Raw genomic sequence first — 18,891 nt, forward strand, 5'->3', positions numbered from 1 at the left:
AAAAAACATATTTTCAATCAGATAAGATTTAAACATTTTTTTTTTTTGTAAAAAAAATAATTCTATATTTGTTTGTAAATACTTGTATTAAAATCTATATAATTTTGGTTGAGCACATCTCCTTTATTCTAAAGTCTTGAAACTCAGTTCAGAGATATAACAATGTTTTCTTATAACAAATATTTTTTTTACAGTGCTCCTTGACATATCATTAACAACTCTGGTTGTTTAAGGAATTCCCACCACATAAAATCAAAACATTCTTGACAGATGAAAAAACAAGAAATGGAAAAACATTTTGGGGGGGGGGGGGGGGGATTTCCTTTGAAAGCGTAAATCTCATCTTTTTTTTTTGTATGAGGTATTTCATTCATGAAACAACTAAAATATGAGTTTTATATCATGTAATAAAAAAAATAAATATATATATAGTAAAAATGCATTTTGTATAAATTGGGAAAATATTTCATGAAACAGTTAAAATAAGAGTTGTATATCATGTAATAAAAATATAATTTGTGGTGGAAATGCATGAATAATGATAAGCTTGCTCTGCAGCAAGTATTAAATGTAATATACCATTAATGCTCAAAGCTAAAAATCTGAGTTATAAATACATGCAGGTTAACACTGGTCTTAATATCTGTAGTTCTTGAATACAGAAGCATCATCATCACTGTCGTTAGAGAAATAATAATCAACCAGTTCATCACTCGATACGTTCATTTCTGTTTCCTTGCGGCTCATTTTCTTCAGCATTTGATCAACATTCTGAGCAGCCTGTTGCACGTCATATTCGTGTAGTGAAATATTTTGTTTTGCTTTTGGCTGGAATTAGATTTTTATCACAACATTAATTACCATTTATCTTAGGCCTCTCCCATTCTTCCTCAGCAAATTAAAAATAATATAACTGAAAAGAAACTTTAAAACAGAAATACAGAGTAGTTATAAATAAACTAACATTACTCAGACATATGTAGCATCCATTTTGATGAAACCTGGTACGTATATAGGATATATGGACCATGAGTAGTAAAGTAGTAAAGATTCAATAAAAAAAAATAGTTCACAATTTTGTGCACCCGGAAAAAAAGGGGCACTTTTTATCACAGATATATTTTTCCCATGGTCTAAATAATATATATATATACACACACACACCAAGTTTCAATGAAATACATCCACCACAGTGGGTGCTACATAGGTCAGAGCAGTGTCAGTATAATTAAAATGACACTACTCAGCTTAATCATCTGTGTGTTTCTCAAAGTGGGCAATATTTGCCCCCCCCCCCCTCCGGTGGGTGATGGAATGGTCCAGGGAGGCAATAGAAGCTATGTATGGATTTAACATAGGATCCTATGGGTTCACTTTAGTGTGGGGGGGGGGGGGGCAATGAGAAAAATTTCTGAAGGGGCGATATATAATAAAGTTTGGGAAACTATGATATATATTATCAAAAATCTATATCAAAACTTATACATGTAATACTCTAAACGAAAGCAAGGGGAAAAAATATGCATAATTAGGAATATGTGAGCAAACTTACTTGATTGTCATGTTTTTTTTCTTTCAATCGTTTTTCTCTTCGGTAGAGGTACTCATTTGCTGCACGTCTGGAAAATGAATTTTTTTTAAAAATTACATTTGAGAATCAAATTTATTTCTTAAGATACCTATTGAAGGATCACAAAACCATAATTTGAAGTTGCTATATCTAAGAATTTAGACATTAAGTCAAAATTATGGATGGAATCTTTTTACACAGATTTCATACACAGGATAAAAGCAGCTGTAATATTAAACTGATAAAGAAGCAATAGTGTTTCAAAAACGTTTATGGCATCAGCAGGACACAAATCAATACCATATAGATTTCACAGTTTTTTTTCTCATTTTCTTCCATCAAGTTAAAAATTTGTAAATAATTTGTACTATACTTTCTGATACCTGTTGCAATTGAAATCCCTTGGGGTCACACAAATGTCGTGGGTGCTATCAACACTTTGATTTGAATGGTCAGGTTTTAAAGGGTTCAGTTTAGGTGTTGCAAAATCCAGATCCAATCTCTTAGAATTATTCAAAAGCATCTCTTTTAGCTAAAGCAAAATAAAAAGAAATGATCAATTATCCAAATTATTTGGAAAAAAAATTACTATACGCACTTGAATCAAAATATTTCAATCGCTTATTAATGGAATAATAACAAAAACAGGAAGAGTGCAAGAAAAATTACTATATCTTGATAACAAAAACAGGAAGAATGCAAGAAAAATTACTGTATACAGGGTGTTCTGTAAATGGACTGACAAACTCAGAGGGTTGTTAGTAGGCATCAAGAGGAACAAAAATTGCAATAGAACATGGTGTCGCAAACCAAGTTGAGAGGTTGAAAATTATGAAAAACACATACAGGTTTCAACATCATGCTGGAACGACAAAAAGTACAATAATAACTACAAAAAGATTTATTTGATTAATTGTTACAAGAGTTGTTGAAAGTGGCAGCCGCTGGTGTCATTGCACAGTCTACAATGGTGTAAAACGATTCCCAGATGCACTCGGAGATACCAGCTATGCTTTCGATGTCTGCCGCAAGGACGACAATCTGCACTACGAGATACTCCGGTGACATAAGCGATGCTGCTTATGTCAGATATGGGAGGGTTCAGTTTTTTTTCCTTCTGAAGGGGAGGGGGGTTTACTTTTTTCCTGCAAAATAACACTATAATCTTGGCTCAAGGTGGGGGTTAGAACCCCAACCCCCCTTCCCTCCTTTGCGTACGCCAATGTACCTATACAACCTTTTGGAACATGAATGACATATCTCAGTACTACACGTTATTTGGAAACTTTTTTTAATTGGAAGCATGCTTCTAGGGGATCAACGGTTTACCAAAAAAAATGTCATACTCTTTACACCCATTTACTATGCATCCTGTATAATATGCATTATGATTTTTACTTTCATCTTGTCTAATGATTATATTTAGAAAAAATAATGTTCATTCATCCAACAATTTATGCTAAAGTGAAACTGGTTTGAATCATAGAATCAAAAATAGACCACCACTTACTCTAGATATTTGTCCATGGTGTGATGACCCAGTAGTATCAAATATATCATCCGCATATCCATTATTGCATTCCTTCACCTTCTCTGAGATCCACTTCTTTCTTTTTAACGTTCCCTTGCCAGGAATTTTTGCATTTTCTGTAAATATGCACCAGATTTAACACATAAATTCACAAAAATTAAATAAAATATGGAAGCCGCAAGGCTGCCCTCACTTAAAAGAATGATTGTTTTTATTCTTTAAACATGAATTACAGTCAAACCCCCTTATCATTGAGTCACTTTCAGCAAGTTTCGAAATTACTGCTCACTGTATTACCGATATCTTTCTGAATTTTCAGGATATTCAGCTGGAATTTTCACATAAGTTGCACTATATATATGACACTCAAATTATAAAAAAATAAAATTAATATTTCTTGCATGTGCACAATTAATAATCATTCACTAAAAATACTCATAATTCATTGAGTAACAATTTGTCACAGTTTAAATTTCTTTACAGTATGTTACGTGCATAGCATAATTTTTTCTGTAAATTTCATAAAAATTAGTTGAAAACTTCGCGTGTTAAAAACAAAAAACGTGATGAAAATTGGAATTTTTATAGAAAATATATTTTTGTGAATAATACGATCTATTTTCACGAAAAGGCACAGATGCATTGCATAAAATTAGTAAAATATTTTGTCAAAGTTACAAGTCATTTTCAGCTTTTTCTGATGTAGGGTTGATCAAAAACATTTTTTTCTTATTTAGTTTTTTTGTCTGTCCACGAAATTCACTAATGACTAAATTCTCAATAGAAATGGTGAGTACTAACAAAAGGTGGTGTTCTGTTAATGGATCGATAAACTCAGAGGGTTGTTAGTAGACATTAAGAGACACAAAAATTGCAATGAAACATGTTGTCCGCTGATGTTATTGCACAGTCTACACTGACGTAAAAACAATTTCCGGACGCACTCAAAGATACCACAGGGTTGTTTGGTTTTAACCAAGTGGATTTTTTCAAAAAATCAAATAAAAGTTGTCTAAATATCATTTTTTTTCCTTGAAAAATATCATATTGGTTCATTATTAGCCAAAATGTTTCATTTTTACCACATTTTATATCCTTGGGGTACATTCTGATGGTATATCTTTGAATGACATAAGATTTTATAAGTGGTTTTTCTCAAAAAGTCTCATAAAAAAGTGGCCAGAATATATATCTATTCTATAATATAAAATCACAAACAAACTCGAAAAGGGCCTGTTGCTAAGCAACCGAGTGACGGAAGTGGGTGAAATTTTTGAGTGACGGAAATCTGTTACGGAAGTGGGTTCGATTCATATATCGATATTGGGTCGATATTCACATATCGGGACCCATTTGACCCATCGGGACCATGTTATGTGCATGTACCAAGAGGCTCCTACATCCTACAGCAGAGCCCTTAGGCTGGAATTTAGATTTCGAGCCCCCAAACCAGCTTTTCAGGGGCCCCTCTGTGATTAATTTATAGTGTGAAAAATCAAAAAGTGATAAGAATCGTTGTGGCCCCTGTCAGCCCTTCCTTTGTGGGGGGGGAGGTCCATGCCGAGAGGTATATATATGTATAATATACACACACAACAGCAGTGCTCCCAACACAGGGTCGGGGTACCCGGGGAAGATTTCACGTATAAGTAAAAAGTTTTCATTTCCAGGGGCCCTTGATGGATCTCATTGTTTTCTTGCTGCTTTAACGTTGAAAAATTTCGATAGCGGAAGCAAAAGATATATCCAGTCTGGGGCCCCACCAAAAGTATGCGAATTGGTGTCCCGGGTAATTGGTTGGGGGGTCCCGGATTTTATTCGTTGGTAAAACGAATACAAATGAAAATTTTTCATGGTACTCGCTCCGTGGGATGGCCGACAAGCTTCCAAGTCGGGGTCCATGTTTACAGGTTTCATTTTGGGTGCCCTGGATTTTATCTGTTGGTAAAACGAATACAAATGAAAATTTTTCATAGCACTCGCACCGGGGGATGACCGACAAGCTTCCAAGTCGGGGGCCCCCATGTTTACAGGTTTCATTTTGGGGCCCTGGATGAATCTCATTCTTTTCTGTTGTAGAATTCGCAACAGCGGAAGCCCGAGATAAAGCCAGTCTGGGGCACCACCAAAAGTATGCGAATTGGTGTCCCGGGTAATTGGTTGGGGGTCCTGGATTTTATTCGTTGGTAAAACGAATACAAATGGAAATTTTTCATGGCACTCGCTCCGGGGGATGACCGACAAGCTTCCAAGTCGGGGGCCCCATGTTTACAGGTTTCATTTTGGGGCCCTGGATTTTATTCGTTGGTAAAACGAATACAAATGAAAATTTTTCATGGCACTCGCTCCGGGGGATGACCGACAAGCTTCCAAGTCGGGGGCCCTATGTTTACAGGTTTCATTTTGGGGGCCCTGGATGAATCTCATTCTTTTCTGTTGTAGAATTTGCAACAGCCGAAGCCCGAGATAAAGCCAGTCTGGGGCCCCACCAAAAGTATGCGAATTGGTGTCCCGGGTAATTGGTTGGGGGCCCTGGATTTTATTCGTTGGTAAAACGAATACAAATGGAAATTTTTCATGGCACTCGCTCCGGGGGATGACCGACAAGCTTCCAAGTCGGGGGCCCCATGTTTACAGGTTTCATTTTGGGGGCCCTGGATTTTATTCGTTGGTAAAACGAATACAAATGAAAATTTTTCATGGCACTCGCTCCGGGGGATGACCGACAAGCTTCCAAGTCGGGGGCCCTATGTTTACAGGTTTCATTTTGGGGGCCCTGGATTTTATTCGTTGGTAAAATGAATACAAATGAAAATTTTTCATGGCACTCGCTCCGGGGGATGACCGACAAGCTTCCAAGTCGGGCGCCCTATGTTTACAGGTTTCATTTTGGGGGCCCTGGATTTTATTCGTTGGTAAAATGAATACAAATGAAAATTTTTCATGGCACTCGCTCCAGGGGATGACCGACAAGCTTCCAAGTCGGGGGCCCTATGTTTACAGGTTTCATTTTGGGGGCCCTGGATGAATCTCATTCTTTTCTGTTGTAGAATTTGCAACAGCCGAAGCCCGAGATAAAGCCAGTCTGGGGCCCCACCAAAATTATGCGAATTGGTGTCCCGGGTAATTGGTTGGGGGCCCTGGATTTTATTCGTTGGTAAAACGAATACAAATGAAAATTTTTCATAGCACTCGCACCGGGGGATGACCGACAAGCTTCCAAGTCGGGGGCCCCCATGTTTACAGGTTTCATTTTGGGGCCCTGGATGAATCTCATTCTTTTCTGTTGTAGAATTCGCAACAGCGGAAGCCCGAGATAAAGCCAGTCTGGGGCACCACAAAAAGTATGCGAATTGGTGTCCCGGGTAATTGGTTGGGGGTCCTGGATTTTATTCGTTGGTAAAACGAATACAAATGGAAATTTTTCATGGCACTCGCTCCGGGGGATGACCGACAAGCTTCCAAGTCGGGGGCCCCATGTTTACAGGTTTCATTTTGGGGCCCTGGATTTTATTCGTTGGTAAAACGAATACAAATGAAAATTTTTCATGGCACTCGCTCCGGGGGATGACCGACAAGCTTCCAAGTCGGGGGCCCTATGTTTACAGGTTTCATTTTGGGGGCCCTGGATGAATCTCATTCTTTTCTGTTGTAGAATTTGCAACAGCCGAAGCCCGAGATAAAGCCAGTCTGGGGCCCCACCAAAAGTATGCGAATTGGTGTCCCGGGTAATTGGTTGGGGGCCCTGGATTTTATTCGTTGGTAAAACGAATACAAATGGAAATTTTTCATGGCACTCGCTCCGGGGGATGACCGACAAGCTTCCAAGTCGGGGGCCCCATGTTTACAGGTTTCATTTTGGGGGCCCTGGATTTTATTCGTTGGTAAAACGAATACAAATGAAAATTTTTCATGGCACTCGCTCCGGGGGATGACCGACAAGCTTCCAAGTCGGGGGCCCTATGTTTACAGGTTTCATTTTGGGGGCCCTGGATTTTATTCGTTGGTAAAATGAATACAAATGAAAATTTTTCATGGCACTCGCTCCGGGGGATGACCGACAAGCTTCCAAGTCGGGCGCCCTATGTTTACAGGTTTCATTTTGGGGGCCCTGGATTTTATTCGTTGGTAAAATGAATACAAATGAAAATTTTTCATGGCACTCGCTCCAGGGGATGACCGACAAGCTTCCAAGTCGGGGGCCCTATGTTTACAGGTTTCATTTTGGGGGCCCTGGATGAATCTCATTCTTTTCTGTTGTAGAATTTGCAACAGCCGAAGCCCGAGATAAAGCCAGTCTGGGGCCCCACCAAAATTATGCGAATTGGTGTCCCGGGTAATTGGTTGGGGGCCCTGGATTTTATTCGTTGGTAAAACGAATACAAATGAAAATTTTTCATAGCACTCGCACCGGGGGATGACCGACAAGCTTCCAAGTCGGGGGCCCCCATGTTTACAGGTTTCATTTTGGGGCCCTGGATGAATCTCATTCTTTTCTGTTGTAGAATTCGCAACAGCGGAAGCCCGAGATAAAGCCAGTCTGGGGCACCACAAAAAGTATGCGAATTGGTGTCCCGGGTAATTGTTTGGGGGCCCTGGATTTTATTCGTTGGTAAAACGAATACAAATGGAAATTTTTCATGGCACTCGCTCCGGGGGATGACCGACAAGCTTCCAAGTCAGGGGCCCCATGTTTACAGGTTTCATTTTGGGGGCCCTGGATTTTATTCGTTGGTAAAACGAATACAAATGAAAATTTTTCATGGCACTCGCTCCGGGGGATGACCGACAAGCTTCCAAGTCGGGGGCCCTATGTTTACAGGTTTCATTTTGGGGGCCCTGGATGAATCTCATTCTTTTCTGTTGTAGAATTTGCCACAGCCGAAACCCGAGATATGGCCAGTCTGGGGCCCCACTAAAAATCTGCGTATTGTGTCCCCGCTACTGGATGTGGGGCCCTGGATTTTATTCGTTGTAAAATTGATAAAAATGAAAAATTCTCACAGGGGGGTGTCCGACAAGCTTGCAGGTCAGGGCTTCATGGAAATGTTGGCAGGTTGTAATTCGGTGCCCCTGAATGTATCTCATTGATTTTTGTGGTTTAACATTGTAAAATTTGCAACACATCGGTAGCCCAAGATATATCCAGTGTGGGGCCCCACTGAAATTCAGTGAATTGAATCTGGGGACCCCCATGGGGAAGTTTTCTGGGGATACTTGATGAATCTCATTTGTTTTTTGTTGCTTTATTATTACTTTCATTAAAATTCGCTTCTTCAGTAGGCTGGTGCTTTCACACGTCCCTTTCCCCTTTTCCATAGCACGCTGATGAAGTGGGACGAAATAAACAAGATATGTCCGGGAGAGAAGTGGGGGGGGGGGGGGGGGGGTTGGCCGCCGAAGGTGGAAGGGGGGCAGAGCCCCCCTAGTATATATATTTTTTTTATATGAAGTATCTTAGTTATTTAAAGCTATATACAAAAGCCAAAATTTCTCACTCTTACAACATTTTCTAACCTTTGGCTACATTCTGATGCTCTATCTTTAGCAAATTCATGAATGAGGATTGCATCACACATCTAAATGTAGTGGAGCATTATCTCACAGGGTTTCTCTTTCCCTTCACAAAGAAGCAGCAACAGTAGTACAGTAGTGGCACCATCATGCTAGGGGCAGGTGGTCCTATAATCCAATAAAGACACCAGCTGTCCTTAAAGGACAAAGACTAGTGTACTAGTTGTTACATTATCTCACATACATTTTCATTTTCTTTCCCATAAGAAGTAGCACATCTCCTACTGTATATCTCCCAGTCTTAATATTCAATAGTTGTTTTTTTTTTTTATACTTTCACACACACACACTGTTAAGCCCAGTTAATCAAGGTTCTACTGTATAGTAGTAACAGATTTATGAAAAATAATCAGCTATATACAGGGTGATTATAATTTAAGTTTTGATTCCAAACCTATACAATAAGTACTGATCAGAATGACTTGAAAATTTGCATGGATACTCCTGAAGCAATGGAAGTTTCTTTTGCAACAGGAAAAAATTTGCAAAATGTGCAAGTAGATGATGCTGTACTTGGCCAGCAGTATAATCTATTTTGTGCAACCACATCATTGTTCCACAGTGTCAGTGTGTGGATAGAACTTCTATCAAGATGCACATTGCAATACCATCAAAGCAGCTGCTGAAGACCCATTTTGACAGGATGCACCTTAACCTTTGCAATTTCTGGCTGTGGGGGTACCTCAAAATATTATAAACAGTGGTCAGATTGCAAACTTCGGTGGATTGCAATCTCGAGCACATTCCCTATACGTTAGAAGTTCCTCAGGAATATTAATGGGGGGGGGGGGGGCATTTGGTTTAATAAAGCTTAATTGCAAGCACATCCACATGATGACCATGGCATACTCCGATTCTGTTGTTGAACAACAATTTTTGTGCTTTCAACCTCAGGTTGGACAACATATTTAACATTTCTTAAGTAAGTTGTAGTTATTTGTTCAATTACTTCGTTTTTTGTGATGTTTTCATGATTTATGGAATCGTGCAATGCTATAATTAAGGTATCATTTTGCCATGACTGGCTATCGTTTCCATTCTGCGAGCAAATTTCCCACATGTTGGATGATGTCATTAATTTTACATTTTTAAGTATTTTTTCCCCTTTACCAAATAAAATTCCATTTTTTCAGGAATATTCATGTCAATTTTCAAGTCATTCTGACAATCGTTCTTTTTTTACAGTGTTTTGAAATCAGAACCTTAGTTATAATCACCCTGTATTGCAAATCATTGCTAATTAATCTGCATTATTTATGCTCCATTAAATACATTATATTCACCTAATTTTTATTACTTTTTGCAAAATAGCTTCCTAATTAAGTATACTGAAAGTAACTGGAGAAAAACCTTTATATATTATATGATTAATAATAACATTAAAAGAATTTTCAAACACACAGTAATCCATTGAGTTAAGCAAAAAATAATTAAATTGCAAAAGTTGGTTTTTGTTGCAATGTAAGAAATATTTATTGATTAATTAGTATGGGAATAGTGTTAATTACATTAATAAACATTTTATTTTAGTTAATTATTAGAAGTTTGAATGATTTTTTAGAAATTTCATTGTTTTTAATGTTAATACTATTTAAAACAAAAAAACGGTTTAAACAGAAAAAACCTGGTTTTTCGGTTTTTTTACCAACCCTGCCAGGTATGCTTACTACCACGATAGCGCTAATTTACGTCGCCCGTAGCGCATGATCCTACCCCAGTGTGTGCGTTTCACGATGCTGCTTACGTCAGATATGGTGAGCGCACTCACGAATGCATTCATCGATCAACTGACATCCATCTTTCGTCTCCTCTGGACTCAGAGCCTGCATGCATTTCTTGCGATTTTCACCCTCTCACCGTGGTTTGTGACACCATGCTCCATTGCAATTTGTTCCTCTTGATGCCTACTAACAACCCTTTGAGTTTGTCGGTCCATTAAAAGGTCATATACATCACCTGTATATGACTGAAATTTCAAAGCGATTTGTTCAGTATTTTTCTAGAAATTCGAGAAAATGTCTAAACTCTTAAGTGGATACAAAGATTTGGCTATATAGTATATCACTAATGTACATTAATTACTAAGCAAGTTAATTCAGAAAGAGTTAATAAAATATCTGAGGGCATTTTATTCAATAACGCACTGAGAATAAAGCTTAAACCCACCAGATTCAAAAATCGAACCAATGTCTTTCGTCCTATGAACTTTAGACCTTGTCCTTTTTTTACGTAAATGTTCATCTTTGACTGAATCTTCTGATTGCTCATCTTCATTTGTGCTTGAAGCTTGTTGCTTGTAATAGCTTCTGAGTCTCATGTATTTCGGAGATTCCACGACAATATTTTCCTGCATTTGGGTCAAGTCCCGAACAGAATAATTTTTATCAACTGTGGTAATTTCTCTTACATCCTGAACAGTAAGAATATGTTTTGAAGACTGTTTCACATCTGATTTATTTTCACCATTTACTTCTTTATCCCTCTTCATTCTCGGCAGATGGGACTTAATTCCGTGGTTATCTTCATCTTCGCTGCTGTCTTCACAAAAATTATATGACTGCCCAATGGAAGAAAGTCTTTTTTTCATTTCTTTCACACTATCATGAAAATCTCCATCATTGCTACAGCGTGAAATGCTGTTCTCAATTTCAGAATGCTTAGAGAAGTTTGCCAACTTTATCTCCGGTAGCAACTTGATCTTATCCGTGCTGTTCCTAACGTGAACCTTTTTTATAGAGGAAGATTGGCTATGGTTACAGTCTTCAGAATTCACATTTTTCCTAGATGTAGAGCCAGAGTCATTCAGATCTGGTCTCACATAACTGTTGGATAGTTCAGAATTGTGGGGAGTTGGAAAGTTATTCTGAACGTGAGAACTCACATTTAATCTACATTTTAATTCTGATGCTATTTCTGTATGATCTACATGCTCACCATTAGTTTGGGAGTGAATAGATTTTTCCAGAATGCTTGTGGAATGTGCATCAGAAAAATAATTTCCAGTTTGCTCATTACCTACAGAATTGTTTCCATCATTATCACACCATGATTGCTTATCTTCTTGTGGTATTTGTGATCTGTCAACCAACATGCACTCTACTTTTTTTAAATCATTTTTCTTTTCTGTAACAGTTTTTAACAGTTCATTTTTTTCATGGTAATGAAGTCCTTCACTGGCATCTTCCTTATCAAGTTCGTTTTGAGCACAAGTAAAATGTGAATTGTTCTCAGGGTAATTTTCTTTTGTTTGCCCTTTTCCTTTTGCAGCAATTCTTTTTGTATGATCATATGAACTATTTTTGAAACTGCTGCTTGTGTTATTTTTATGTTTTCTTTTTGTTTGAACTGGCCCAGTCGCATCAAATTCTTCTTCAGATGAACTCAATTTTTCGTCAGTTTGCACTTGCAAAGCTTCTGAATCTGTCAAATGATTCACATTGTTTATTTGATTGTCCCTAATCCATAAGTTCACTTTTTCTTTAGGTGATGGACAGGGAGAGAAAAAACTACTAATCTTCTCGACAGCACTTGATTTTGATGCCATTCTGGTCATTGACAAAAATGTGGAGCTATGAGGGTTTATCATACTATTTTTTTTGTTTTGTGAAATGTCTTCATAACAATAAGAACTATTACTTTCACATTCGCTTTCAGTATCATTGAAAGTCAAAATCCTTTGCAAACTTCTGTTGCTTGTTTTTACAATTTTTTTGTGTTTTTTGTTTGCACTGGTACTTTGTGAAAATTTTCCTGGAATATTCTTGGGACATGCATGCTCCCTTCTCATTTTGCCATCTGTAAATATAGTAGGCTGTTTGATATTAGAGCTCAGATTTACAAGATCTGGTTTTCTAGGGGAAGTAGAATTTGAATGGTTATGAACACTGTTTCTCGAGTTCAACTCTCTATTTGACTCAACTATATTTCTAGAAATGTTTCCTTGGTTTGTTTCACTATTATCACTGTCATATGCTTCTTCTGTTTCAAAGTGCAAAGCCTTTGTCACTTTGGCAACATTTGAAGAGAGAGAATGGCTCAAAAATTCTGTTGCAGCCTTTGCTTTACTGTTGTCAGAGAGCAGTTTTCTTGAAGGTGGTTTGGTTAAAGATCTATGCAAACCTTGTAAACATTGTTTTGTATCATTTGCACTTAATGAAAGACTCTGTCTTTTATCTTTTACTACTTCTGGTGAGCCAGGTATCATTTCATCAGAATAAAGATCTGGCTCATTAACCTCTTTATTATTTTCATTATCCTTGATAATTTTTTCTCGATCATCTTTGGATTTACTCTTTTCAAAACCTATGGTTTCAGTAGGATTATTTGAATTGTCTAATTCTCCATTCATATTATCACCAGTAGTTAGGTTGGCAGAGGGCTTTTTGTAATTTTTCAGAGGAGATCTAGTAGAAGGTTGGTTTATTTTGAAAGAATGGTGACCGGTATTGGTTCTAGTTTCTAAAATATTTATTTCCTCTTTTCTTAAGCCTTTTCTACCTAGACCTGGTTGTGTAGTAATTGAACAATTAGATGCAGAAGGAGCACTTGGAACAACATTCCTCTCCACAATTTTTTCATCACTTTCACTGTCTGTTACAATTTTTACTTTTGCAGACCTCAACCGTCTAGATGTGTTGAAATTTAAGGAACAAGAACTATCTGATAATCCACCGATATAATTAGGACTGGATAGCCCCAGCGTTTGTTTAATGGTAGAAGATGTTTTTGCAGGATGTTTTTTTGTAGATGTTCTGAACATCAAAGAACCGGAACAATCTGATGATCCGTTATAAATAGGACTACAGCTTTGCTTTTGTTCAGTGATAATGGGTGCTTTACAAGATCTCCCACGCCTGCGTTTTAGTTGAGGAGAGCCCAGTTCTTCATGTAACGAGCTGATGCTTTTAGAATTATTTCTTGTTGAACGAGTGGTATTGATGCTATGTTGACCTTTCTTCTTTTTCTTCTTGGATTTCTCAGATGGATCCCCCATGCTTGGATCCCAATCACTATCATATGTTTCTTTCCCTAATGGAAAATAAATCTTTTCTATTGATGAAACAGACTCTTCATCAGTATTTGCTATATTGTTCTCGCTGAGTGTAACTGTTTCACTTTCTTTGGGATTTGTCTGGATTTTAGCCTCTTTATCCGTGACAGTTTTGGTGACAGCCTGCACTTTTTCTTGAGGAATTGATCTCTCTGAAAATGCCATAGTTTTGCTAACATCTTCCAAACACACAAGAGGGATTTTATTATGGAATATTACAATGCTTTTCTCTGTGATAGTGATGGCTTCATTAAATATCAAACGATCATTTGCAACTGATTTTTTTGCCCTTGAAATAACAGGTACACTATCTGGTATTTTATTCTTGATCTTCGTTGGCAGTTTTTTTCTTTTTCTTGACAAAGAAGTACTTTTATCAGATACTGGTATCGATGATTGAAATTCCTGGATATAGAAGTAAATATTGTTCAATATAAGATCTATGAAAATAATAACATTTGAATAAATAAAAAAAATGTATTAAAAGTAAAATTACACCATGCTTTTTGGTGTATAATTAGTCTGCTGCAGAATTTAATATGCACATGCAAAGTTATGAATAATGAAATGTTAAGGAGTGGAAGGTCACACCTGGTCATATTTTTCTGCAGAAAAAAAAAAAAAAAAGAGTAAATTTTTATGTTTGCATCGGCAGGCCACTCATTTTTTTTAATCACTGTAATTAGAACAAATTTAGTTGATTTTACAAATTATCCCCCCCCCCCTCCCCACTTGCATGAAAAAACATGGAGAGAGGGATGCAAGACATAAAATTCATCTATTTCCCAAAGGCTTACATGGAAAATATTTTCCTGCAGTTGCACATTATTAAACTATTACAATGAAATTTCTATATATTCATACTTAAGGGATCATTATTTTGGCATTGAATTAGCATCAAATTGGGAGACAGCAGCATGAGATAAAATAAGATCTTTTCATCAAGCTCTCTCATCAAATTTTCTGGGCTGGGAATGGATTTACTAAAATCTAGGGACATGAAGGCGTGTTCATAAGTAATGCCAAATTCATAGTTTTCAGCTTTTTAAGCTAATGTGACACAAAGTTTTCAACCTTTCATTGATACGAGTAGCGAGCATTTTTGTTAAAGTCTGTTTGTGCAAATGAAACGTCGAAAAGTTACAAATTTTTTATTGCATCAGATTAAAAACTATGAATTTTGTATTACATAATGGCTATAAAAGCTTTGTTTGTTTCATAAGCAACATTTGTTTTATGCTGCACACTGCACAAATGTTCTAGTGCAGAGATTTCCAAACTGTGCAGCGCCAACGCCAACCTTTGTAAGGGTTAGTGCTCTGCATCAGCGCTTACAATGGTTTTCCAAAGTGATTCTTTGTTAAACAGCTTTGGGGAGCCGCAGATAAGCGTTGATTAGAGAAAGGGGCACTGCGAGTAGAAAAAGTTTAAGAACCCCTGTTCTAGTGCACACAAAATCACATAAATTGTGTATGACGTGGCATTTCACTATATTATCATGTAATCAACATCTATAATTGCAAGTTGATTTTAATTCATTTTTATTTCAATTTTATTACAAAAACAAAATACACAAAATAAATGAAATACATCAATATCAAAAGATTTGAATATGCTTGTGAGTGGAAAATGACATGAACAAACTCTTATCAATGCAAAATTATTTAAGTACAAATAAGATTTCATTTTAATATCTTACTTCTTTTTTGCTACCCCCAGTGATTCTCGACGCTTCGTACTGCCGCTCAGAAGCACTAGGTGTCCACAGATGTATACATTTGGTCTTTTCCAGGACAGAAGGTCCAACATACAGTGGCGGCCCCTTTTTCAGTGTAGGTACGATGCGCTCGCCTAACCAAGATGCTAGGGGTGGCAAACTGATACGACCAGATTTGGTTCTTCTAATATTTTGTTTGTCCACATTTTCTAAAAGCATACTTCCTAAAAAACATATCAACAAGTTTATATCTAACTTGACCATAGTAAAAAATCACTATAAATCAATTCATTCATTATGGAGTTGACCAACTTTCCTGTACTTCCCAAAAGCAGTTATAGCATAATAGGCTGGGTACACACTGGGCCAATACAATATGTGATACAACCTGCAACTCGACAGGGATTGGTTAAAAAAATAAAATTCGGATTTTAACCAATACGTGTTGACTTACAGGCTGTGTCCCTTACCGTATCAGTCCGGTGTGTACCCTACCTAAAGACCAGTTTACAAGCGTCAAGTAGTTAACTAAATTTCAAGTTGCCAAGTGCTCAAAAATCTGTTCCAATGTTACCAATCAAGTAGTGAATGCTCGTTGGATAATATGAGACCGGGCCCACTGGCGTACGTGCATATGGCCTGAATGAATGAAAGGCAGAACTCTGCCGCCAGACTTATCCTGTTGCAGAGATCTCTTCCAGCCCAGCTTAGTGGCATAGTCTGGGACAGGCGCATAGGGCCTACTTAACCAAAAAAATTGAATCTGGCTTATCTACTTGACAACTAAACAACCTAATATCTAAACAGCGCATAAAGTGCTCTTAGAGGCTGCATACATTTTAAGGTACTTGATGAAATTTAGTCAATAGGCCTACTAAACTACTTGGTGCATGAGAACAGGCTTTGACTTAAATTTTCAATTAACAAAATTTGATAACACAAGCTATTATAAAGAGAATTCCACTTTAATTCCAGAAAATAATAATTGTCACGAATAACCATTTTCCTGAATCATTTAGTTAAAAAATAATGGAATCAAATGTGATTCCTCTTAATGAGAATAAGCTCTTCATAAAATGGTGTATTTAGAGAGAAAATATTACATTGGAGCAAATTCTTTTATTTTGCTTTCAATAGGTGAAGAATTAATTTTTTCTGGTTAGATCAGGGCTAGACAAATCTGTGGTGCTAGGTCACCATGGCAACTAGAAAATCGAATATTGGGATATTGGTACATACAATTTTTTTAATGTGGTTGCTAAATTGGAGCCTAAGGGTGACACAAAATTTTCTGATTTCATTACGCTATACCATAGTTAAAATAGAAGAAATTATTTAGGACCATTTTCTTGAACAAAATACAGTTTGCCCTGTTTAGTCGAATAACGGATACCCCGTTTAAATGGATAAAATCCTCTGGAACCACAATTTCTCCCATAGACAATTAAAGTTCCCCACTTAATATGATCCCTCCAATGCCTTTTCCCCGCTTAATCAGATGTTGCGCTTCACACATCAACCACTATACACGTTTTTATTGAATAAAACATTTGGAATTAATGGAAAATGTGTTACTAAGTTAAGATAAATACATTTGAATGTAGGTACCGGCCTCCACGTAAACAAGTTGTCTTCAATTACCTACATTCAATTAATTTTTCTCCTCTTTTGAGCTAGTAGAGGGCGCTACCTTTTTCTTGAATAGTAAAAATCTTAAGGCTTAATTACACTGAGCAAGTTTGCTAGCTACTCGCCTGCGGTTTCACTCGCTGCTACTAAAATCGCTCTGTGTAATGATGTTATCAAGTAAACTCACAGTTCGCTCAGCTAGTGCCAGTAAAGTTGAAGGGTGGCTACTTTTCGCACTACTCACCAACATTTTTATCATCTCCCGAGTGCAATATAAGTGTGGCTACTTCTTTTTCCCCTCTCGCTTTGGCTTGTGACAGAAGAGAAAGATGACAATGCACAAAAAGTAAGGAAAAGAAAATTAATTGCTCAATCATCTAATGAGCAATTTTACTATGCTTGTGTAATTGAAATTCACAGCCTGGTTGAAATCGGTTCGCTCGCCAGCGACTTCACTCGTCGGGAAATAGCTAGTAAATTGGCCCGATGCAATTGAGCCTTTAACTTTTTAATGCCGAAGTCGGCCGAGTAGGTTAATGCCCATAACCGCCTGAAGTCGGCTCAGCTAAGGGGTATAGGTATGTTTGGGTGGGCTTTTATCACCAACGGGGAAGAAGATGAAAGCTCTTGTCAGAGGCGGGAACGGAAAAGACAACTGCAACACCCTATCAATGGGACTTTAAAAGCTGATGTACTAGAATGCTCCTTGAGAATGGACTGATTATATAACCGCACAATAGACCTGTATGGATCACACCTCCTTGCACTCACACTCATGTATACGTCTTTTCATTTATAGAAAGATAAGGGTACTTAATGCATTTGACAAATAGATAATACTGTGAGGAAAGGGGTGTTTTCAGTAGACAAATTATCTCCTGAAAATCGATTGAAATGAAAGAGTGAACGTCAATGCAAAGGGTAGCATGAATAGAACCTCATGGAGAAAGAGTGGGGAGAGGGCAAGTGGCCGAAGTTTGGACGAGTTCACTTCGAACACAAAAAACTTGGCATTTTCATGAACCTCCCAGGTTTTCTATCTGGGCATTAAAGAGTTAAGTATTGAGGTCATTGTAATTAAATATAATTTTCATTCAGTTTTTCATGTCTTATTACAGAAACTTTATTAATATTGATCCTTTGTCAGTTTTCAATATACAACACATAAAAAATCTAGGCAAAAGAACAATTTTTTTACCAGAAGAAAAAAGTCTAAAGCAATGCTTCCTTTGACTTTTTCAGGGTATAGTGGCCTCTCTTTCATATATTGGCAGATAAGCTGCTCTGAATTCCAAACATTTTGTGCTGCTCTCAGCTTTCAATTCAGTAACTACACAAAAAAAAAAAATTTGGCGCCAATACCAATTTTTTTGGCGTCACCATGGCGACCTTGAGCCTGGGATTTGTCCAGCCCTGTATACTAGCATTGTAAAATGGCAATCGAATTGTTCCCCACGTAATCGGATATTGTCTGCTGGAATCATGGATATCTGACTAAGCGGGGATCGCTCATACAATGCTTGGCTCTTAAGAAATTGGACTGGAGCCAAAATATTTTTCCGATTTGTCAAGGCCTGGTATAGATTGATATAAATCATATTTTACATAATTAAACACAGTAGAAATGAATATCAAGCAGTTACCTTCAAGCATTGCTTATAATTATCACGTACAATGAAAAAAATAAATACATATCACGTACAGTGTTTAACGAAAATAAGTTTACAAAACAACCGCGGAAACAACACTTTTTGCAGTTACGGTTATGATACACATCAGGAATTGAGAAAACGTTAGACACACGATGACTATATTTTCCG

The 18,891-nt window shown here is 37.2% G+C and overlaps 1 protein-coding gene across 1 annotated transcript; it reads right to left on the reverse strand.

The window, feature by feature from the left end:
• Positions 1–519: 519 nt before the first annotated feature.
• Positions 520–18,836, reverse strand: LOC149088459 (uncharacterized). Its single transcript, XM_089247553.1, has 7 exons — positions 18,715–18,836; positions 15,425–15,666; positions 10,842–14,130; positions 3,081–3,217; positions 1,954–2,102; positions 1,553–1,619; positions 520–828 (listed from the first exon to the last, which is right to left on the reverse strand). Exons 1-7 carry the CDS (start codon positions 18,722–18,724, stop codon positions 637–639), a joined length of 4,086 nt encoding a protein of 1,361 aa, XP_089103679.1. The 5' UTR covers positions 18,725–18,836; the 3' UTR covers positions 520–636.
• Between the last annotated feature and the right edge of the window lie 55 nt (positions 18,837–18,891).

This window comes from Pholcus phalangioides, unplaced genomic scaffold (genome assembly GCF_987345545.1).
Source record: "Pholcus phalangioides strain wild (caught in Gottingen) unplaced genomic scaffold, Ppha-v1.0 ptg000003l_1, whole genome shotgun sequence".
Taxonomy (NCBI): Eukaryota; Metazoa; Arthropoda; class Arachnida; order Araneae; family Pholcidae; genus Pholcus; species Pholcus phalangioides.

Excerpts from the sequence above, each read along its gene's own strand:
- LOC149088459 (XM_089247553.1), bottom strand. Across the intron at positions 3,218-10,841 it reads TGGTTCGATTTTTGAATCTG|AAAATGCAAAAATTCCTGGC; the intron begins GTGGGTTTAAGC and ends GCATATTTACAG. Across the intron at positions 1,620-1,953 it reads AGGGATTTCAATTGCAACAG|ACGTGCAGCAAATGAGTACC; the intron begins GTATCAGAAAGT and ends TTCATTTTCCAG.